Source organism: Arvicanthis niloticus, chromosome 4 (assembly GCF_011762505.2).
Source record: "Arvicanthis niloticus isolate mArvNil1 chromosome 4, mArvNil1.pat.X, whole genome shotgun sequence".
Classification (NCBI taxonomy): Eukaryota; Metazoa; Chordata; class Mammalia; order Rodentia; family Muridae; genus Arvicanthis; species Arvicanthis niloticus.
In genome coordinates, this window is record NC_047661.1 from 64,198,193 (window position 1) to 64,222,008 (window position 23,816).

At 45.7% G+C, this 23,816-nt stretch overlaps 1 protein-coding gene across 1 annotated transcript in view; it reads left to right on the plus strand.

Moving 5' to 3' along the window:
- Positions 1-445: 445 nt before the first annotated feature.
- The window catches only part of Tmem154 (transmembrane protein 154), a 38,508-nt gene continuing 15,137 nt past the window's right edge, over positions 446-23,816 (plus strand). The window contains exons 1-3 of the mRNA XM_034501274.2: positions 446-738; positions 19,260-19,496; positions 19,585-19,623. Of these exons, the coding sequence (XP_034357165.1) occupies positions 675-738; positions 19,260-19,496; positions 19,585-19,623 (340 nt within the window). The 5' untranslated portion in view covers positions 446-674. The remainder of the gene's footprint in view (positions 739-19,259; positions 19,497-19,584; positions 19,624-23,816) is intronic.

Sequence of the window (23,816 nt, forward strand, 5' to 3'; positions counted from 1 at the left end):
CTAAACAGGGAATCTCCGGAGCAGGTGCTGGATGGCCCGAGGAATGAGCGGGGCTGGCTGGAGAGTAATGTACTAGCAGTTTCCTGTTGATTGGACCTGAGCTGTTCATCCCAACAGCCACAAAGCACTCGAAGCTGTTTACACTTAAAATTAAGTTTGTTTGTTTGTTTGTTTTTAATGTAAAAGTTCCTTTCACATAAAGCTCAGTCGTTTGCACAGCAGGCAATGTGGCTATTACCAGACAGCGCTGATTTGAGAAAGTGCTGTCAGCACTGAGCTCAGGCCAGCATTATCCAGGGCTCTGAGGACAGTTCCAGAGACCCATCAGAGAGATGTGCAAACCTGTCAAATCAGAACGTCTGTGGTTCAGGTTCCCCCCCAGTGCTGAATGACACCTGAGCAACGGAATCTGTTTCCCAGGGACAGAAAGGTGGAGGCCTGGACTCCAGAGGGGTAGGGAGGTGCTGACTGAATCAGTGCTGGGCGAAGCAGCTCCTCTGTTGCAACCCTTGCCAGTCTGACAGGCTCCTGCAGAGTTACATCACTTCCTAAAAATCAGGCAAACACCTCTCCTTCAAGTGAGCACCGACCCAAAGGGGCAGGAAACAGGAAATGTGCGCGTTGGAGGGAGGCCGGGGCTTCGCAGCATCCTGAACGCGGGCGAGCCAGCTGACATGACCGTGCGGTGCGCTGCCTTGGTCTTGGCCCTGGGGCTCGCACTTGGTCACTCCAGCCAGGGTAAGCAACCTCCAGCTGGGAAGGAGGATACGGAAGCCTGTGGGTGCCCGGGGCTACCGGACTCTTTCGGCGAGGGTCCCACCCAGAAAACCTAATCCTTTCGGTGAAACTTAAAAGCAAAGAAAATTAAAACTGTCTTTGGGAGGGCAGGGCTGGCGGATAGAGCTTGCTTTCATCGAGCGTCTTTGCGTTTGTTCTGAACCTCTGGCTATCTTTGCCTTTTATGATCCTTGTAATTTATCAGCTTTACTGGGCATATTAAAAAACCATAAACTTTTTTTTGGCAGTTCATGGAAAAGAATGTTCCAGTCTGCTGAAAGACAGAAGTAATGGTTTCACTTTAATAGCTGAGAAGTCTACTGGTTCCAGAAACCACTTGGGGGGCTTGGGGGTGGGGAGAAAAGAAGCAACTAGGTTTGGAACTTTACTCTGAAAAGCATTTGGGAAAAGATGTAAATTTGAAATCTGCAAATGAGGCAACAGGCATCCTCTCAGTAACATCCAGATAGTTATTTGATATGCAGTTCTTTGATCTTGGTAAAATGGGGGATATTTTCTTTGCACCTGTTGTTACGAATGGACATTTGCTTTCAAGGCTAATATGACTATAGGCAATCAAAGGTATTGGAAGAGACAGTACCACATCTCAATACTTTAGGGTTAGCAGCAGCTGACTGGCTCTCTTGGCAGTTGCCACAACAAGCAAATGCCCTCTCTTGACTCTGAAGTCTGTTGACTTGTCCTTGGTAAATACACTTGCAGTCATGGTTTCTGCGGGTGGGTAGATAATGCCTGCTTCTAGACAAGGACTGTATCTAAAGCAGAGGAACCTGTGTTATTGTTTAGGAAGGATGGGTGTCAAGAGGCACTGATGTCACAGAGATACAGTTTCCTGGAGGTTGGCAGGTACACCTCTTTCAGCCTAGCAGGCTCTCTTGCAGGGAACTCTTTATGTGGGGATCCCAAGTGTCTGAAGTAGAGTGAAGTGTGTGTGTGTGTGTGTGTGTGTGTGTGTGTGTGTGTGTGTGTGTGTGTTACTTTCAAGTGAGATAGGGAGTCTATGCTTGTTTTGTGCACCGTGCATTGGAACTGCAAGGAAGCTGGAAGGAGTCATGAACACACGTAGGGAAAAATCCTCTTTTGTTTATCTTTGATTTTCCTAAATGCGGTCAGAGCTTAGCATACACTAGGAACTCAGTAATTGCTGATGAATATTAAAACCATCCCAGGGATGGCTATGAGGCTGAACTTTAAGACTCACAGAGTCCTGGAAGCAGGTGACACAGAAGAAAGTCAGGAGTCAGAGATGAAAGCTTGGTTGCAGAGTTGTGCAGAGAAGGTCTCCATAAGCCACTGAGCTTCTTGGGCCCTGCCTGTATCCCCAGCTTCTAAAAGATGCAAAAATACAATGTGCAGAAAGCCAGCTAGTAAGAGCTTCTTACTTGGACATTAGTCAAGGGAAAGGCTATTCCTCATTAAAGCTTAGTTCTTAAACTAATCAGTGCATATCCTTTTGAGCCAGTGGTGCTTAAGGATGTGAGTTAGATTACAGGACTTTTATATCTTTTAGCTTATTCTTTTAAAAAGTAGCTGGGGAATGTTTAGGAGGACAATCCTGTCTTCTGAACAGCGGTACTCTCCACCGCAAGAATGTTCTGAGATCTACCCCAAATGAAGCTTTTATATCACAAGCTACACTACCTAGAACTTGCAGTTACAGGCCAGCCTCTTTCCTGTGTGTCAGCCTCTCTTTTAATAGCTAGACAGCTTGGTTCAGAATTGAGACCCATCCCAAGTGAAATTATCCCCTGGAAAACAAGCAGGGGGCAAGTAGGAGAACAGCTTCCCTTGGATTCTGACCAAATTGATGACCATAGTTTAAACAAGCTCTGGACCAACACATCTCAGCCAGGGTGGGACCTGCAGAAAGCTGGGACCAAGCTCTGCGGGTTCTGCATATTAGTAACAGATTGTATTTGTTCGTGTTGACCGAGACCTGTCCACAGGAAAATGAACAGTGAGAGTGTGGTTAATCACGTGAGCACATGTAAGGGAAGTAGGGCCTGAAATAGATGCAGAGTGAGCAATCAGAGAAGCTGGGATTAGTTTAGTTAAGGCCAGAGGCAAGATGAACCAAATGCTAGAGCCACTAGGTGAGAGGATTTGGGGTGTGGGAACCTTTAGAGAAAGAACGGTCCATGCACACAGGTACAGCTGAAAACTGTTAAGCCGGGGTTGGGGGCGGGGGTGTCTATACAAAAAGAGAACCAAGTACAGAAGAAAAGACAAATTCTGATGTTGGTGGTGCATGCCTGTGATCCCAGCATGGGGTGGGTGGGGGAGAACAGAGGTCCATGCTTATTTCTTCATATAGTCTCAACAACCAAAACTGCAGCAAACCAAACCAAACAGGAGATGAGGCTTAAAGTCCCTCAGTGTCTACAGTGCCAGGCAAGTGGGAGAGGGAGGGCCTTCTGGGATGAGTTCAGTTCTGTGAAGACACAATGTGCCCTGTGCTTGGCCAACATACTACAGTTTGCACCACCCTCAAATACTGCCCACAATGTGGAGAAACAGGAACCACGCAGGGCAGTCTGCACTTAGCCCGCCCACTGAACTTTTGATTTTAGTGATCATTATTTGCATTTCTAGAGAGTCTAATGCATGTAGATTTTCTTGGCTTTTTACTTAAGCTAAGTTATTTAGCTTTGTCGTTCATGTTCTGCCAACTCTTATCTTCTGGATGATTTTCTTCTAACATTTATGTAGACTCCGGTTGTTTTCTATGTCTGCTGACCTCCCAGTCATGACGGCACTGAGAGCAGAGCCTGGCATGCAGGGAGCACCTCACCTGTTTAACTCCAGATTCTCTCCACCAACCCCTAACTCCTGGAAAGGACAACAGCCCTTCTCTGTACTATACTGGAATAAAGCCAGGGATGTGTTGAGCTTAGAGGAGATCATGACTGGACCTCAGCTTCACCTAAGCCATGGGACAGGCAGACAGTAGGACTCAGTCCTCAGGTGAGGCGGTCAATAACCAGGGGTAACCATAGAGACAGCAAGGTGGCCAGAGAGAAAGGTAAAGATGACTAAGTTAGACTGAACATCTAAGGAGGTTTAGCTTCCACAGGATCAGGGTAGTCCCAGTGACACTGAGTGTTCAATATTTTTAACCACTCCCAACACACCCTTTAGGCAATGGCCTGGTGTTCTCGCTTTAGCTTTAGTCAGACACAGTTATTGGACAGGTGATCCTTAAAAGCATTATATGGTCTCTTAAACTCTGGAGCCCAAGTCTTTGTTTGAGGCAATCCCCATGACCAGTTAGACTTTGGATTTTCATTTTCTCTATAATCTTGTTTGTTTACTGGGTTTTGTTTTTTTTTTTTTTTTGGTTTTTTTTTTTGTTTGTTTTTTTTTTTTTTGTTTTTTTTGTTTTTTTTTTTGGTAGGGAAGGTTGGTTATTGTTTTATTGTGTGTTTTGAAATAGGGTCTGCCTCCGTAGTTCAGGTTAGCTCAGAGTCATAGTCCTCCTACCTCAACTCTCTTAGTGTTAAGATTCCCAGTCACCTTTGCCCCTCCAGACGTGATATCTCGGCTTTCCTGAGATTTCTTTATGCATTTAAAGGCAGTGTCTCCTATTTCATCTGGTATTTCTAGCTATTGCTCAATGGGAACATTTTCTTAAACAGCTCGGGTTGCTGGAGAGGGGAGCTTTTCTGTGCAAGCATTCAGGAGGGTAGCTGGGAAATGTTCTTGCTCTGCTATCCTGCAGATTTGTTGCACTCACAAATGTACAGGAAAGAGACTAAGCCAACCATGTTTGACTGCACCATTTGTAAAACTTTGTGTGGTGCGTGTGCGCACATGGCAGTGTGTGTGTGTGTCTACATTCCCATTCACAGAAGAGGGATGAAACAATTTTGCAGTTTTAGAATGAGTGCCACAGAGTTGGCTTGATGAACCTGAACTACTGGTATCAAGCTGGGTCAGGCTCAAAATAATACTGGCCAAACCCAGCGCTTGACAATTAATATGCACAAGGTCAAGAGTTTTAGCTGCTTGGGAGCTAAAGCAAGAGGATTCTTGAGCTATGAAATATGATTCCAGCCTGGGCCACACAGACCCTCAGTGCAATATTGTGATTCACAGAATAATCCTGTTTATCTCAGGCTTTTAAAGTGCCACAATACATGCTTAGGTAGAGTCATAGATGCATTTAAAAGTGTGGATACACACTAACTATTAAGTACTTACCTTTGGGAGTAAGAGAGGGAAATTACATCAAGCATGGCTATATCTATCTTACTCAGCTTTCTGTCAGTATAATAAAATATCTGAGGAAGATCTGGGGACATAGCTTTGTAGTGAAGAGGCCTAGGTTCAACACCTAGTACCTACCAACCAACCAACCAACCAACCAACCATCCAACCAACCATCCAACCAACCAACCAAACAACTGAACAACCATCCAACTAACCAACCAACCAAACGAACAACCAGCCAACCAACCAGTCAGCCAAAAGACACACACACACACACACACACACACACACACAATCAAAGTAAACAAATGAACAAAAGCAAAGTAAACCATCTGAAGAAATCAACTTCTAAGGAAGAAAGACTTAATTTAGCTCATGGTTTGAGTCTAGGTCAGTTAGCCCATGTTGCCTTTGGACAGTGGTAAGGGGTACATCATTGCAAGGAGTCTGTGGTATAGAAAATGGCTCACTGTGGGGCAACTGAGAAGCAGAAACTGGATCCCAGCATTCCCTTGAAGGCCATAGCTCCAATGACCCAATTATTCTCTACTGAGCACCACCCAATAAAGATTCCATCATTGGATAATAGTGCCACAGCCTGGCAACCACACCTTCAATACATGGGTTTGGGGGAACATTCTAGAGCCATATTATAACAATATATGTAGTACTAGTACTGTTTCCTTCAAATGAAAAGGATGACAGGAGCTGGAGAGATGGCTCAGAAGATGAGCTCAGAAGAGATGGCTCTTTTTGTTTTGTCTTTTTGAGATAGGACCTCTGTGTAGCCCTGGCTGCCCTGGAACTCACTCTGTAGACCAGGCTGGCCTGGTATTCAGATCCACAAGCCTCTGCTTCCCTAGTGCTGAGGTTAAAGGCATGTGCCACTAGGCCCAGCTAGAGCTCTTGCTCTTGCAGAAAACTGGAGGTTGAATCCCAGCCCTCAAGGCTCACTATGCCTGTAACTCCAGCTCCAGAGAATTTAATGCCATCTTCTAGCCTGTATGGGCATCCAGGCAAAGACACAGACACACACAGATATACACAGACAGACAGACAGACAGACAGATAGACACACACACACACACACACACCACAAATAAAAAAATAAAGTTAAATTAAAATTTGAAGGAGATAATCCCAGGCCCCAGCACAGTCTGAGCAATGGGCTGATTGGGGCCCAGCTTCCTGCCCTTTTCCCTGGCTGTTTTTATTACCGAAATCAGCTCTCTGCCTTGGGTCTTATGGTGATTTTTTTTTCTCTGTAAGTCTCCCTTTAAGTTTGGGTTTACAGATCTTTCTTTTCCAGTCGCTCCCTTCATACTACCTTGGCTCTTCTCTTCCCTCGCTCCGTGTTCCTAGCCCTTCAGACCATAACCTTGCGACTTTCATCTGCTCTCAGGCTGGGCATACTTCCCCAGTTCTCACCCCTCTGCAGGCATCTCCACCCACCTGTAATCTTGTGTTTCCATCATCAATCCCCTTGGGTACATTGTGGGTGGTGTCAGCTGCTCAGCATGTTGGAAACAGGACATATTCTGTGCTCCCTGATGGCCTGCACCACCCTGAGTCCTCCCTGGGCCACTCTACCTCTTAAGATTTTAAGCAGCCTCATTACCTCTAATATCCGTTCCCCCAACCACTCCCCCATTTCACACAAATCCAGAGCAATCGTTTTGTAACAAAAATGCAATCATCTTCTCCCTGCAACCCCCATCAGTGTTTTCTTCCTGGGCTAGATCCCACATACCCTGACATCATGATGTGAAACCATGTGAACTGAGCCTGAATTCTTTTCTCACTTAACCCTTGCCACATCCCACCTTTTGCTTTATGAGGCAACCACTTAACGGTGACAAGTTATGTGAGGCTACTGGGTCTTTTTCTGTGCCAGGCCCTCAGCTCTGACACCTTTCCTGAGTCCTTTGCTTGCATAATGAACTTCACAAGTGGAGCCTCCATCATTTGTGAAAATGTTCTGAATGCAACTCCGGATACGACAGATCTCTTTACTTTCCACACCTTCATGGCTCTGCTCTCTGTACATGAACACAGTATGGTTTCTATTCATTGGAATTATAATTACATGTTTGGATGCTATTGTCCTGACTTAGTCATTTCCCTGGGAGGCAAGTGCTTGGTCTGGCCTCATTTACTCTAGTAGCTTAGATTTAGTTTAGTGCATGGTATGGGATCTAGCAGATGTTCAATAAAATGTGGTGCCTGATTGGCTGAGTGAATGGAATGTATCTTACAGCTTAAGACTTACTATAATCAACATCTATAATAGTAATACCTAGCCCATTATTATTTTAGCTTACCCAGTTTCCTAATTCTATTCCAAATGTTAACTGTCCCAAATCATAGTCAGATGTGGTGCCACATACCTATAATCCCAACAATTGGGAATTTGGGGCAGGAGGATTGTGGGTTTGAGGCCAACCTTGACTACCTAGAAAGATCTTGCCTCACTAAGACAACGTCAGGGCCAGTGACATGGCTCAGTGGGTGAACTGCTTGCCATGTGAGCATGAAGATCCGAGTTTGGATCTCCAGCAGCCATGTAAAGGCCTGGCATGGAGGCACGTATATCTGTAACCTCAGCATTGAGGGTTGGACACAGGTAGTTTCCAGGGCCTCCAGCCAGCCTAGCCAGAATGGCAAGCTCCGGGTTCAGTTAGAGATCCAGTCTCAAAAGATAAGGTAGAGAGTGATAGAGGAGGACACCCAACCTTGACCTCTGGCCAATGCCAACACACATACGTGCACTGGTGAGTGCGCGCACAGACACACAACATATACACACATACAACATACAAGTCTTCAAATGTGTGAGAGTTTCCATTCTGCATCTTCAATACAGCAGATATTGCCTCCTCCACTGCTGAGTGGGACTGACCAAGCCTTTGTAATCACCTTCTTGACAAGGAAGGAAGCTCGGACCCAGAAAATTTGCATTGAACATTTTTTAGAAAGGACCAGCGGTTACTAGCATTTTAGGGGGAAACTTCGGCAAGAACTGTACCGGGACCTTAAGTTCCAGAGACATTAGCCTCCAATCTAGTAAAAGTTATTTTGAAAACATGAAATCAAGTGTAGGGAACATAAAACGACTGAGGAATGCTGCCTCAGTTGGCGAGGACAACACAGGCGTAATACCTGGAACAAGGCATGGAGAGGAGAAAAGCCAACTGCAGCAAGGGATGACTTTGAACTCCTGATTCTCCAGCCGCCCCTTCCTAAGCTCTGGGTTTACAAGCACATACCAGCATGTCCAGTTTTATACAGTGCTGGGGATAGAGCCCGGACTTCAGTCATGCCATGATTTACTTAAAAGTTAACGTATTCTTCCTAAAAATACCCTGCTTGTTTGCTTATTTATTGATCATTAATATTGCCAGATTTTATTGATAATGTATTTTACAAAAAAATTAAATATCAGATTTTTAAAGTGTGAAAGAAATATTGCCAGACTTAGCAAATAAAAGTATAAGAACCAATTAAATGAATTTCAGATAGCATAGGAGTATGTATGCATGTGTGTGTGAATATGTGAGTACATATACATATGAATATCCTACAACTTAGTATAAGTGTGGTACACTTGAATATTGCATGCGACATACTGAAAAAGTACACAGTTGATGTGATAGAACTTGGGTGGATTTGGATGCCTCTTCATGCATCTGGAGTCTCAAGAATTATGATTGTCAACTAAAGAGCATCTCCCTGTTGGCTCGTGGGTAAGATCATGAAGATGGAGCTTATCTCACCAACTCCACATAAATTAGAACATTTAAACTGGGTCCTAGATGAGCCATTTAAATAACAGGGAACTGTCTCCTTTTGGAGGGTGGGTAGACATGATGACTGGAGTCTGTGTCTCTGCATCATCAGGACTTGCAACACCCTGTTTGCTTCTGTTGGGTGTTTTCTGGTGTCCTAACCAACAACAGAACTCGGGGAAGAAGAAGAAGAAGAAGAAGAAGAAGAAGAAGAAGAAGAAGAAGAAGAAGAAGAGGAGGAGGAGGAGGAGGAGGAGGAGGAGGAGGAGGAGGAGGAGGAGGAGGAGGAGGAGGAGGAGGAGGAGGAGGAAGAGGAGGAAGAGGAGGGGGGGAGGAGGAAGGGGAGGGGGAGGAGGAAGAGGAAGAGGAGGAGGAGGAGGAGGGGGGGAGGAGGAGGGGAAGGAGGAGGGGGAGTAGGAGGAAGAGCAGGAGGCAACTGAGGAGGAGGAGGAGGAGGAGGAGGAAAGGAGAAGGAGAAGAAGAAGACCTTTCACTGAAAGAATAACAGTGATAATTAAAATATAAAGAATTCAAGAACGAATCAACTCTAAGTGATGAATTACTGTAATGAACCATGTTAAAAGCTAATGTGAGACTGCATAGGTGACTCCCTCAGCAACCTTCTCACTGAGCAACTGTGAGGACTTGAGTTTGGATCCCAAGGTCTGTGAAAACATTCACATATGGTGGCTCATTTCTACAATCCCCCTGCATGAATGATAGAAACAGATGGATCCTTGGAGCTTGCTGGCCAACCAAATTAGTGAACTCCTGATTCAGTAAGAGACTGTGTCAAAGAAAACAAAACAAAACAAACAAACAAAAACGAAATGAAATGAAACAAACAAACAAAAAACCCAGAAGCACAATTGAAAGACACCTGATGTTGACTTCAAACTCCACAAATGGTACAAACATATAAAACATATACACACAGACAAAGCTAATAATAAGAGGGTTGGGATGCAGCCTGGTTGGTAGACTATTTGCCTAGTATGCATGAAGCCCTCTGTCCCCAGTATTTTGTAAACTGATCATGGTGACTTGAACTTGAGAGGGAGCAGAAGGTCAGGAATTCAAGGTCACCCTTGTCGACCTACTGAGTTGGAGGCAAGCCTGGAATACATAAGACCCTATCTCCAAACAAACATAAAGTTAGTGAGAAAAGTCCCCTGCAATGGTGTTGTGCTCACAACTGTATGGAAAAAGGAATAGGGAAGCGGGGAGGTAGAAGGAGTGTGTGTGTGTGGGGGGGGTAGGAGCATGTAAGAACTCAGCAGCTGCAGCCTGTCGTGCTAAGTTCTGGTGCCTGAGGCCTACTTGAAAGTCTATGTCAAAAGGCAACATTGATTCTCCTTAAAGACCTAGTGGGTCAGAAGCCGGACTGCTTTCAAGTTGATCCAAGAGAATTGAACCCACCACTTTGCACCAGTAATTTGTTTCCTTCTTGAGATGCTTGTCAGAAAGCTTCAGACCTTAAATCCTTGGCCTCGGTCACATAGAGGCCTCAAGGTCCTGAGGACCTCAAGGTCACAGGTTTGCACAATCCTCAGTTGTTCCTCTTAAGCCACCATTCAGGGTGCAGAGGCTGTGGAGGTGAAGGCCCAGTCTCTTCCTACAGTCTCTGGTTTTGCAAAACAGTGCATTTGCCACTTATCATTTTAGTTGTCTCTGCCCTGCCACTGTCTGTCCAGCAGTGCTGAGCTTGTGGTGAGCCGGGTGATGCTAAGATGCTCGTGTGTGAGCTCCAGGGCCAAAGCATCCTGGCTAATCAGGTGGGGCAGGCAGAGTCTCCAGAAAGGCTGGCAGCACAGTTGGGTGGGACACAGGGAAGGAAGGGCATGGCTCAGGATATTTGCTTCCCAGTTACTCTTTTTTACATTGCTGCCTTAATCAGATTTCTGTTACTGTGACAAACTACTGGAGACAATCAACTTGAAAAGAGAGGAGGCTGATTTGGGCTTATGGTCCTAGGGTTTTTGGTCCATGATTTGTTGTCCCATTGTTCTTCAGCTTGTGGGAAGGCAGTATGTTGGGACAGGGTGTGTGTGACAGAGGAAACACTTGGGAAATGGTAGGAATAGAAAAGAGGCAACGGAAAGACTGCCTTCCCACAATCCTTTAAAGACATGATCCCAATGACCTGAGGGCCTTCCACCAGTACAAGTACCTCAGGCTGGGAGCCTTTGGAGGACATCCCACCCCAAAACTTTAGCCACTATGATTGGAAATAAACTATTCAAAAGAGAAACAGAAATACAACAAACCAAAAAAAAAAAAAAAATACCAAGTATTGTGACGATAATCATCTTTATTGATACCCTCTTATTTCAGAGTATAGTCTTATTTCACTGATATTGAGAGGTTTTTTTTTTTTTTTTTTTTTCCTTCTTTCTTTTCTGAGAGTCCCACTCTGTAGCCCAGGATACCCTAGAGCTTATTTCATAGACTAGATTGGGGTCCATTTGTCCTGCTCTTCCTGCTTCCTGAGTGCTAGGATTGCAGACATGTGCCCCCTTGTCTACATAAGAATTTTGTATTCTGCCCTATGTAATAGGAATATATTTAATTTCTGGATGCATGCTACAGGCTAGAATGGCATTCCAATGTATAAAGATTGCTGAGGTAGCCCAAATTGCAGGTTTCCTGAGTGAAAAACTCAAACCAAGAGTCAGCCTTGGGTTCCAGGAAAGTCTAGCTCAATATAAGCAAGCTTTCTCAAATGGAATAAATAACAAAGTGCTTAAAATGGAAAGGGATCCAAGTACCGTGGGGCTCCCTGGTGGTTGACCAGATCTCCATCCTCGGAGTAGCTTCTGGTGCTCTCAGCCTGCAGCTCCTCCACTGACTGTGCACTCTGGTCAGATCTTCTTCAAAGACATGTGGCAGGGTGATCATACTGGATAATACTGTTGATTAATAAAAATGATCAAGTCGAAGGCACTACAGAGTGTCCAGTGAAGGTGGCAATGCCTCTGCACAAGAGGGAGGGCCATCACCTGTGAATGTTCTAATGACACACCCTGCCTCTCACTCCTGCGGCACAAAAGCCCTACACATCAGCCTTCATCTGGGGGGGGGGATCGGGGGAGGGACTTATAACTTTGCATTAAGCCCTTGTCACTTATATTTTGTTTTGTTTATAGTCCAAATAGCTTTTGAAAGAAATCCAAGGTCTCTGTTTCTCTGATTAGGGACACACTATGCGCTTCAAGGAGAGAAGTTACAAACGTGAGGAAGGTATCCAACTTGATAACAAGGACACAGGGGTGACTGACCACGCCACTCCAGAACCCCGCTTCCAGCCCCTGTTTGTAATTCTGGTGTGGAAGCCAGTACCTTGTGACTGACTACCACTGAGTGGCAGCCTCAGCTCCCCTACCTATTTAACATTTCCTTCACTCTGTAAAAAACTATTTATACCAGACTCCCAGATGCCAGGAGAGTACCAAACAGAAAAAGAGACAGACCACAGAGAAATGCATGATGGAAATATACGTGTGTGTGTGTGTGTGTGTGTGTGTGTGTGTGTGTGTGTGTGTCTGTGTGTCTGTGTGTGTGTGTGTTTCCTCTCTCTGTGTAGCCCTGACTGTTCACCAGGCAGGCCTCAAACTCAATAGATCCTTCTTCCTCCTGTCTCCCAAGTGTTGGGATTAAAGTTGTGTACCACCACTGCTCAGCAAGGATAGTAATAAGGCCGTGCTGCTTTTTGGGCAAGCGGGCCAGGGAAAGGACCAGGGCACTTCAGTGCAGGTCCATAGGCAAAGCTGCCCCAATGTGCCATCCTTGTACTTGACACGAGTGTCTCTGTGTGTCACACACAGTTACTCTCCATGCCCAGGCTGGCACCCAGTGTGTCTGCTATGGCCATTTGTTCCAGTTTTGTTCCTGGACACTCTATAATCAAGTACCACAGATGCAGAACAACTAATTTTGAAAAAGTGATCACTAGAAAAAAAATCAACCACTTAATGGTGTATATACCTATTCAGATTTCTCCCAAGGTTCTTTTTGATATATGGCTCCCAATCACACTTGAACCAATAAGTCTGTCATCATGAGTCATGTCAAATTAAGATTCTGTCCACTCCTTTATAATTTAGCTCTGTAATTCGTAGGTCAGCAAGCTTATTTACCAGAAGACTTTAAGGAAATATTATTTGGACCAGGGGTATCACACACCAGCGAAGTGTGTGTGTGTGTGTCATGAGGAAGGCCCTAGGATTGTTTCCTGTTACCCAGGATACATCCCTAGATAGCATCAAATAACTGGTGAAACTGAGGGGCAATAGCTGTTGGGGACGACCAATCATTATTAACCACAAAATGAAATTATTTAGGCAACAACTCCCAGACCAGTGAGCTGTCTTGAGCTCTAACTCAGATCCACTGCATCAGAACTCTAGGAGAAGAACCTCACAGTCTATGCTTTATGAAGCTTCCCGGATAGTTCCAATGACTGTAGGCTTAGACTACCAAGCACAGCTTACGACGATATCTATCTTGAATTAGGAAACACTCTCTTATCATTGCTTTAGTTTGCAGGTCATCAGCAGTGAAATGGGGGTACACCCCATTTCAAAACCAAGAAGGGTCAGGGTGTAACTCAGTGGTGGAGCATATGCTTGCTTAGCAAGATAGGATCCCCAGCGCCATCCAACCACATTTCTCTGTCCTCAGCTCTCAGCACCAACCTAGCAACACAGTAGCAACCACAAAACCTAGATCTCCATTACGCATTTGTTCCACTTTCAAAAAGTGGAAGTTAGCTGGTTTGCTTCACCAAGAAGCAAAGTCATTTCCACCCAGTGGATGTCCTCAGGACGGTGACACAGGCATGCCTGTGGCTCAGCTGCTGGAGCTATCAGACTTTATCTCATTTCTTCCCTGACTCACAAAGATTTTCCTCAGGGTCCTCACCCGATGTGCGCACTGTGAGTCCCAGATGTGTTTGCACGAATACTGTCAACAAGCATTTGTAAGTGAGTCTTCAATAGTATCTGGTGATTTGGGGCTGAACAATGAGATGATGAGCTGTAACCTACCTCCTGACTGACTGACAGTAACATTGTGACGTTGAAGTCATCCTTTAAGGAGCAGAGAGAGAATGTGACATGATGAAATGAAGGAGCCCCGGGGAAGTTTGTGATGGGGTCACTTGAGATAACCATGACCAGGTCACCCATTAGAATACTCCTGTTGGAGATCTGCAGACTGGAGACAGGCAAGAGTGAGCTCTGCAAGGCCTACCTGCATTTCTTTCACACATTGCTTTCAGGATTTCTACTGCCTTTTGCTTGCTGACACCTCTTCTTTCCACACCCAGTCTGTCCTCACTCTACCATCAGCTTTGCCAATTTTATCCTCACCCCCACCACTCATGTCCTGCATAATATCCAAATTGTTAGATCCAAAAATATGAGAATAAATGAGGAAGTTGTAGCAGACGGTGGAACTCCCGAGGGTCAGCCAAGAAGCATACAAGGAAAGAAGAGGAGTAGCGGACCAGCTAACATCGGGTATGCTGCCCTGGTGTATGTGCTTGAGGCTGAGAAGGCACCACACTCACCAACTCACCTGGCTTCCGGAGTACCTTTAGGGAGCACGTTCTAAAATGGGAAGGACTCTTCCCAGGTTCCTTGGTTATAAACATGGGTTCTGGAAGGACTGGGTGTGCAGGGTGTCTGAGGCCAAAAGAAGAAAACCTGAAAGCCCAGTGGAGCTTTCTTAACCTGGGTAGCACTCACAGCTAGACTCACTTTCTGAAGCTCTGGTTCTCTAGCACAGGGCTAGACTCCAGTGCTGTGTGAAATGGAACGGTTATTCACAAAGCACAGGCAAGTGTTCCTTTGAAGACTACAGCCCTTGGGGTTGCCTGAGGCCGAGCAGCGGTTTAGGGGCTCCCCGAGGCTGAGCAGCGGTTTAGGGGCTCCCCAACTTCCATTGGGTTAAAAGCTGCTTTAACTCAGTGGCTGTGGGGTTCGGGGGAAACAAGCTTTGGGGGAAAGTCTCTGAGCTGCCTTCTGCTAGCTCCACCCACCACCGTTTTATCACCTCTGGTTCTTGTGCTGAGTCTGAGTTTCACCTTGGTTTTCTTGCTTCCGGTTTTCTCTCTTTTTATTTAATTAATTAATTAATTAATTAATTTTTATTTTTTGGTTTCTCTGTGTAGTCCTTGCCATCCTAGAATTCACTTTGTAGACCAGACTGGCCTCGAATTTATAGAGATCTGCCTGCCTCTGCCCTCTAAGTGCTGGGATTAAAAGTGCGCGGCAGGTGGTCTGATGGTTACCTTCGGATCCCTCTGGTGGTGCCCCTCCTCTTTCCAGGACACTGATTCCTTTAACCACAAACCCTTGGGGACTCCCTGGACTCCTAGCCCTTGTCTTAAGCAGTTGAGATTAGACCATCCAGGGCCATGAGATGCAGCCCCCTTATCCTAGACCCAGCACTGTCTCATGTCCTTCTCTCTTGGAGGTACACAGAACTCACCCTTTTGACAATCAACAGCGATGTTATTGTGGCGAGGTTAGAAACGCAAAGGGGACAAGTAAGTTTCCGTCAGTAAGAGCCAACTTTATAAATAACAGAGAAAAATGTGGCTCTCTGTATTCACGCATGGAACAACCTTTGAGAGAAGCTTCTTAGAGGGTGAGGAAACAAAAAGCGGCCAGTGCTGAGATGGCTCAGGGGCTAAGAGTGCAGCTCTTACAGAGGTCCTAGGTTCAGTTCATAGCACCCACTCTTTAAAAATTAGTTTTTAAGACAGAGTTTCTCTGTAGCCCTGGCTGTCCTGAAACTCACTCTGTAGACAAGGCTGGCCTCGAACTCAAGATAAGCCAGTTTTTGAGCCCGGCTTATCTTGGAGGTACATGGGATTAAAGGCCTGCACCACTACTCCTGGCTACATTCACTTTCAAAATGACAAAAACCAAACAAACAATAACCAAACATAAATCCTTTATGTATCCATAGAATTTGGCCCAAGAGACTGGATTACTCCCCTAGGAAAGATAATTGCATCTATTCATCTGCAAAGTGTGGACAATAAAGTTACAAAGGTCAGATTAGATGACATGGGGTGTAACCTAGTCTAGCACTCAGTAAGCATTCCTAAAGGCCCATTTACTGTTACTTATTTTGGGGGTTTTCATTAGGTTAGGCCCTATTAGGACATGGGGAGCAATATGGGAAGTTATCATAGGAGTCTCTGAAAATGAAGGCTTGCAGAATAAAGAAACAAAAAGCAGAGAGAGAAAGAGAGAGAGAGAGAGAGAGAGAGAGAGAGAGAGAGAGAGAGAGAGAGAGAGAAATATTGACTATCTGACTATCAATCAAGCTATCAAGCTCTGGGGTTTAGCTTTGTGGTAGAGCACTTGCTTAGCCTGCAGGTGACCCTGGGTCCTATCCCCCTACCACAAAATTAATTTTAAAAAGAAGGGAAGAGGCAGAGGCAGAAAGAACTCTAGGTCCCATTTACTTAGAGGAGAATCTGATGGAAAACAGATTTTGAGTCTGTTAGGGCTTGCTGTAGGGAGAGCCTGCAGCCCATTTAAACCCCACAGTGCCACCAACAGCCACCTGCCTGGTCTTGCAAAACAGTACATCACCCACAGCCTCCTGGGACACTTTTCTCTCTCTCTCTCTTCCTTCTACTGCCCTAGTGCCAGAGCCTCTCCTTATTCTTACTGGCCTGTATCTGTCCCCATTTTCTCTTCTCTGGGGCCACAGGTCAAGTGGGGACAAGAACAGTAAGTGTTGTACCAGAACTTGGTTCATCTGCTCCCCTTGGAGAGAGACTACTGTGGTTCTGGGCAGAGCTGCCTGCCATGCTTCTGGGGTGAGGAGCATCAGCCAGAACCCTACAGCGCTGGCCTTCCCCAGAACCATTTCCTTATCCACCCTTGTGCCAGCAAGCCACCGCCTGTTCTAGGCCGAGGGACAAGAACCCAGAGTCTACTCTCTTGCTCTCTGCCTGATGGCCAAACCTCCATGACTCTCTGCACCATACTTCCCCCTGATTGGAGGGAAACACATTACCAAGTTAAAGTCTCAGGTGCCACCATGAACCAGCCCCTGGGGATCCCGATCTCTCCCTGTGAGCTCCGCGATTGAGCAAGTTGTGTGAACTGCCACTGTATCCATCTGCATGCGCAGAGGGCACAGATCAGGATGATGCAGGTAGAAGGCAGAGTACAAACAGGGCTGGGCTCTTAATAGAGTCTCAAGAAGCAGAGTGCAGTGACAGACCAGCAATCTCAATGCTCTGGGAGCTGAGGCAAGCAGGTGCTGAGCAAGACCTCTAAGTAAATAAACAGGAAAGATTAGCCTGAAGCAGGTGAAGGCACCCACCGCAGCAGTGGGGGAAGGCGAAGGAAAGGAAAGCAGGCCTGCAGACCTGCTCATTGGTAGAGCACAGCTTTGCGTGTGCATACTGCTGAGTGTGGTGTCCAGCAGGAAGAGGGAGGCGGAGGGAGAGAATATGAATACCTCTGGTTTTCTTCTTTTTTATACAAGAGCATTAACCTCATCCTGGGGGGGCCCCATCTCCCAATACCATCACATTGGAGATTAGGGATCAATGTAGGAATTGGAGTGGGGATCTACGAGTAGTTTATAAGTGAACAGATATTTCTATTGTTGTAACACGAATCAGGAATTCACTGTCATGTAATTACAAAGAAAGATAAACTACTGAATGGCTCTGCACTGTCCAGCTTGGCCATCCTCTGGAGTCATGGCCCAGCCAGAGCACAGCTTAAAGCCGCTGGTCTTTCCTTAGGCATCATATCTTTCTCCTTAAAAAAAAAAAATCACCTACGGATGTGTCTTCTGCATGCAATACTGTCAGGCCAGGGTGAGTATCAGACAGCCCCACACAGGACAGAACCCACCCACCCATACCATCACTACTGAGACCAGGTGAGGTTCGTCCCCATTCTGTGAAGGGCTTTTAATGTCCCTCAAGACTCAGACAGAGTAATCTTGCTTCTGCTTTGAAACAGGGAACGTTCTGGTGTAATCATTTTTCTTTTTGCTTTGACAAAAGCGACTTAAGGAAAGAACAGTTTATTTTGGGTCACAGGTCAAGGGTTCAGTCCATCATGGTAGGGAGAACATGGTGACAGGACGGGAGGCAGCTGGTGATATTTCCACATTTGGAAAGCAGAGAGGGATCAAACGTGATGATCAGCTCACAGGTGCCTTTCTCCTTACTCAGTCTGGACCACAGCACATGGAGTGATGGCATCCACACTGAGAGTGGGCATTCCCACTTCAGTTAATCTAATTTAGAAACTCACAGACGTGTACAGAGGCTTGCCTCCTGCTTGGTAATAAATACTGTCAAGCTGACAAGTGATGCTAACCATGACACTCTATCAATGCATTTTCCTAAATAACTATAAATGGTGAGGTTTTCTTTCTTTGTTTTTTTTTTTAACGATTTATTTATTTTATTTTATGTATGTGAATACACCGTCACTGTCTTCAGATACACCAGGAGAGGGCATCAGATCCCATTACAGATGGTTGTGAGCCACCATGTGGTTGCTCGGAATTGGACTCAGGACCTGTGGAAGAGCAGTCAGTGCTCTTAACCACTGAGCCATCTCCCCAACCCCTGAAGTTTACTTATTCTCCAAGGGATCATCTTGAGAATCTTATTTCACACATGAGATATTAATCACATTTTATTTAGGATCCTAGAGGACTTGTCAGACACTCAAGGGGTCTTGCGTGCTGTGTGCTGTGCAGAATGTCATACACTTAGCTCTGAAATCCATGGATAAGTGTCCTCTATTCTTTTTTTAAAGAAAAAATTCATTCCTATCTCTATCTACTGTCTGTCTGTCTATCTATGTATCTATGTATCTATCTATCATCTATCAATCTATTATCATCACTATCATCTGTATCTATCTACCACCTGTATCATATCTATCTATCTATCTATCTATCTATCTATCTATCTATCTATCTATCATTTTGTGATGCTAGAAATTGAACCCAGGCCTTCTGTTTCCAAGGCATGTACTCATACACTGAGCTTTACTTCCAGGCCCACTGATTTATATCTAAATGTATTTTTTAATGGCACACATTTCACATTGTGCCGGTAAATTTAAATTTACTCAGAAACTTTATGAAAACTCTCTGATTCCCTATGGCTTTGGGGGTAGCCCATGGTGTGATAAAGCCTGTACTTATTGTGTCCAGAGTGCCTGGCTGAGGCTGGACTGCGGAGGTTTGTGGGAGGCTTGCCTCAGCTTTGACTCTATGTTCAACACACTTCTAGCTTGAGCTTCCTTTAGGTCAAATCAATATACACCATGTCATGCTGAATGGGAAGACCAAGCACAGTGGACCAAGTTCACCACTGAATGCATCTAGGACCATTTAAAAGTCACCGAAACCATGACCCATCCACGTAGTCTCCATGGCAGTCTTGCTTTTGTTCATGTTTAGGAAGTGACGAGGAGTCAGACTACTCAGGACAGAGCACTACCGAAGAAGAAAACGCAGAGGACGAGACCACAGTGACCACAGAAGCATTCCTTGCAAATGTGAATTCTACTGACACAAATGGCACCTCCAATCAGACGGAATTCCTGTTAATGGTGGCGATCCCACTGGGTGCGCTGCTTGTCCTTCTGTTCGTGTTTCTCATTGCGGCCTACTTTAAAAGCAAGAGACCTAAACAAGGTAGGTAACTTGTGTGTTCCCTATTCCAGACAACCACTATGCATCTTAATGAGCCACCAGAAACAAAATGCTTTCTTCTTTTGTGCAGAGCCTTCTAGCCAAGGATCTCAAAATGCCTTACAGACACGTGAGTAGTTGCCTGATACTTGCTCAGTGTTGGAGGTAAAGTAGTAAGTGATGAGTGATTACAGCTCACTGATGTTTGCAAGAAGTTAATAATGCCATATTCTCTCTCTCTCTCTCTCTCTCTCTCTCTCTCTCTCTCTCTCTCTCTCTGTAAATTTTCAGTCTGCATTGAAATTATAATATACTGCTGCTACCTGGAGAATCTTGTCCTCTAGAACAATGTGACATTTTACTCTGTGGGAGGAAAGAGTCAGGCAGGTGAAGTGTGCCCAGTTGGGGTTAATGATAAAGGGTTAGAGAGTGCACCGCTCTCACATGCAAGGGGGTCTTTACCCACATTTCTATAATGGCTATCACTTTCCCCCATCCCATACCCCAGTTTGAAAAGGGCAGAGAGAACCATTCTTCTTGCTCCCACCAAGGTTGCATGTTTATATGGAAACTGCTAACTGACTAAAGATGAAACCAAGAGCAGAAACTCCCAGTCATCAGTGTGCTCGAAAAGTATTGAACAAAATGAGCGAATACTAGAATTCAAGGTCACCCTGGGTCCTAAGCAAACTTGGCATATTTTGACTTGTGTTGGTAAACTCTGACTAGGTCCAGTTTTTTGTTTGCTTGTTTGTAATTTTATTCGTGTGTGTGTGTGTGTGTGTGTGGTGTGGTATGTGTGTGTGTGTCTGTGTGGTGTGTGTGTATGTGTGTGTGTGTGTGGTGTGTAGTATGTGTGTGTGTATGTGTGTGTGTATGTGTGGTGTGTGTGTATGTGTGGTGTGTGTGTATGTGTGTGTGTGTGTGTGGTGTGGTATGTGTGTGTGTATGTGTGGTGTGTGTGTATGTGTGTGTGTGTGTGTGTGTGTGTGGTGTGTAGTATGTGTGTGTGTATGTGTGTGTGTGTGTGTATGTGTGTGTGTATGTGTGGTGTGTGTGTATGTGTGTGTGTCTACATGCACATTCAAGCAAATGGGCACATGCACTGGTGCACATGTGAAAATCATGTGCTTGCAGAAATAGTTTTTCTCCTTTCACCATGTGGGTTTTAGGGATCAAACCCTGGTTGTCAGTGTTGGCAGCAAGCCTCTTTGCCTGCTGAAAGTCATCCTACTGGTCCAGGCTTCAGTTTTTAAATGAAAACTTTTAAAAGTCATTTCAAACTTCACTTAAGGGTAGCAGCTTCTCAAGTAAGATGCATAGTCAGGCTCACATGAAAACTTGTTCTGTGTCCTCCAGGCCTACTAACAGGGCACCTTGCTTTTCTTGCTGTCTGCCCCACATTGGGGCAGCCATTTAGCTCTGGGTATGACTATGCACTGCCAATAGATGAGGTAAGTGGAGCTAGGGAGGAAGTCTTCTTCTTTCACAAAAGGAACTGGTAAAATAATTAGACAGAGGAGGAAGAGGGAACCCATTCTCTGCGGCTGGATATTTCAGAGTAACCTAGCAACAGTGGTTGCGTGGGAGTGCCTCTGTAATCTCCAGCTAAAGCAAGACCCAACCGGGCTGCCCAGACCCCCTCCCCTCTTCTTGCCTGGACTGGACTTGAACTCTTCCACTCAAGCAGCCCTCTTTCACCAGCCTCTAAAGTAGCTCTGAGCTACAGGCATGCAACACTGCACCTGGCTGGCTTTTCCCATTCCTGTTTTAACCTCAGGGGAATTCCCTGTCAAACCTAAATTCGAAGTGGAGTCCAGGGCTGGGGCCTCCACTTTCATGTCAAACTCTTAGGTTTTCAAGCTCTTTGAACTCAGGTGTTCAAGTCTTTCAGTTGCATGTGAGGAGCAGCCCCACCCTCCTTTTCTTGATAGCTAATCAAAGCAGACAGTTTTCATATTCTAATCCTTAGTGTAATATTAGATTTCAATTGCATATTATGTATCACACAGTAAACCTATCATCTATCTATGTATGTATATATCTATCATCTATGTATGTATCTATGTATATATATGTGTGTATTTATGTATGTATATATGTATGTATCCATCCATCCATCCATCCATCCATCCGTCTATCCATCTGTAGGATCACAGTTGAGCTACCCAATCGAGGTGCAGTGAAGGCTGTAAAGGTAAAAGCAGGACAAGGTCTAGGATGGACAGAGGGACAGGCAGAAAGCAATTCTAGTAGGCTGTATCAGTAGTTGGGATGGCCTAGAGTTTTCTGCCTATCAGTTTACACACACACACACACACACACACACACACACACACACACTCATGCACACACTAATTGGGTAAGATGACAGAGTTAGGTAAGGCTGTCCCAAGGACAGTGTCCAGTCTTTATACTTTAGGTGAGAGAGTTCTATGGTTTCTTTAGCCTGATACATCAGACAACCTCTCAGGTGTTTGCTGAGTGTAGACGGTGGCACCTTTTCTACTCCAGAACGTCATTAATCAGTGTGTAGCTTGTGGGTAGTTCTGGACAGGTGGTGTCATTCCCATGTCCACCCAGGGCCACAGTCATCTTCCACCTCAAAACGAAGGCACATTCTACTTGCAGAATATATTCTCTGAGGGAAGGACACGGTCTGAAACAAACAAAAAAAAGCCTTACTGTTTTAGACAAGCTAGAGTGAGCTAGGGCACAGCCTGTCTCACATTGCCTTGATGTGTTGGGTAATCTCTCAAAGAACTGCTGAGAAAGCGTGGACAGGAAGTCATCATTTAGAGCAGACTGTGGCTAACCGATGCTGGCTCTGCTCAGTGAGGTTCCTGCTCAGCCTAGAAACCAGGCGGTCAGAGCCTTCTGTGGCTCCTTCCCTTGGGCCGGGACCAACAAGCCCACTGTCTACAGCACAGAGAGGGTCTCGTCAGGAAAGTGGCTGTAAGGTTGAAGACCTTACAGGGTGTAAGGGGGAGAGAATGAGAGGGCAGGCTGGAAGGGGACAAAATGGAACCCAGTGTGCATGTGTACACGGAGTCGGTGGCTATTAACAAAGAGATGTAGGCCAGGTAGAGTGGAGCAGGCAGGACCTGATTGCTGAGGACAAGTAATTGGTCCTCCCCCGCCCCCCACCTCCGGCTTAATGCTCTGCTCTTGTACCATCTCCCAGATGTGTTTCTGTTGCCATGGTGGCTGGGGCAGGGGTAATGGCCCTGGAGCAGAGAAGATGAGGCCACAGAAGGCTTTTTGCTCTTTTAATACTGATTATGGAACCTCTCATTTGGTGCATCTGGAGCACTTTGGTAATGGATTTTTAAACTTTTCCATCATCTGCATGCAGGTCGGCTTCTGCCTACCTCTGAGCCTGTGGGGAGCCCAGATTAGAGCGAAAATCTGTGACTCACAGCGGGACTGTGGAGTCAGGAGCTCTCTGAGAAACTGGTGAGGAAGTCAGAAAGCAGGGAAAGGGGACTGGATAAAAGCAGGTGTGTGTGTGTGTGTGTGTGTGTGTGTGTGTGTGTGTGTGTGTGTGTGTTGGGGACAAGACTTCATGGTTCACCTGTAGAGAGTTCCAGTTGTGTGGGACTTTGTTTAAAACCCCTTAAGGATATAGCCAGTAAATTTTAGATTAAAACTATACGTGTAAGGCCAGAGATGTATCTGAGCTTGCCGTGTATGCTCAAAGTCTTGGGCTCAGTCTCTGAGCACTGCAGAGACCCTAGGGCATGCTTATAATGCCAAGTGCAAGAGGATCAGAAGTTCAAGGTCATCCTCAGCTATATAGCAAGTTTGAAGCCAGCCTGACCTATGTGAGACCCCATCTTAAGCAATGACCAGACAATGGCAGGCGCAAAATGTGTAAGATGAAGCCATTTCACTCCCCATGTAAGTTTCTGGAGAGTCAAGCATCTGCAGGAGGTCTCTGATTCTATTTAGGGGCGGAAGACAGAACTCTCGGTGCCTTCCAGGCCAGCAGTGACAGTATGAAACCTGCATCTGCACCTGCTCTCCTGGGTTAGACATATCACCAAAGCTTGCACAACCGGCAGGACATAGCAGCAGCCTGTGCCACCTGAGCTCAGATCCAGGTGCCAGCTGGCTGTGTTTCGTTACGGATGACTGTGCTTCTTCAGGCTAGACACAAGGTGGCCTCCAGTTGTCAGGGGTTAAGGCATCAGACTTCCTGGGGACGTCTACAAAGAGTTTGCCTTCCAAAGCATCTGTCTTATCCACTGTGCACTCCCTTGCCACCACTGATTGCCTTCTCCGGGGGATGTTGGTTTCCCTGCCAAACCAAACAGAACTCAC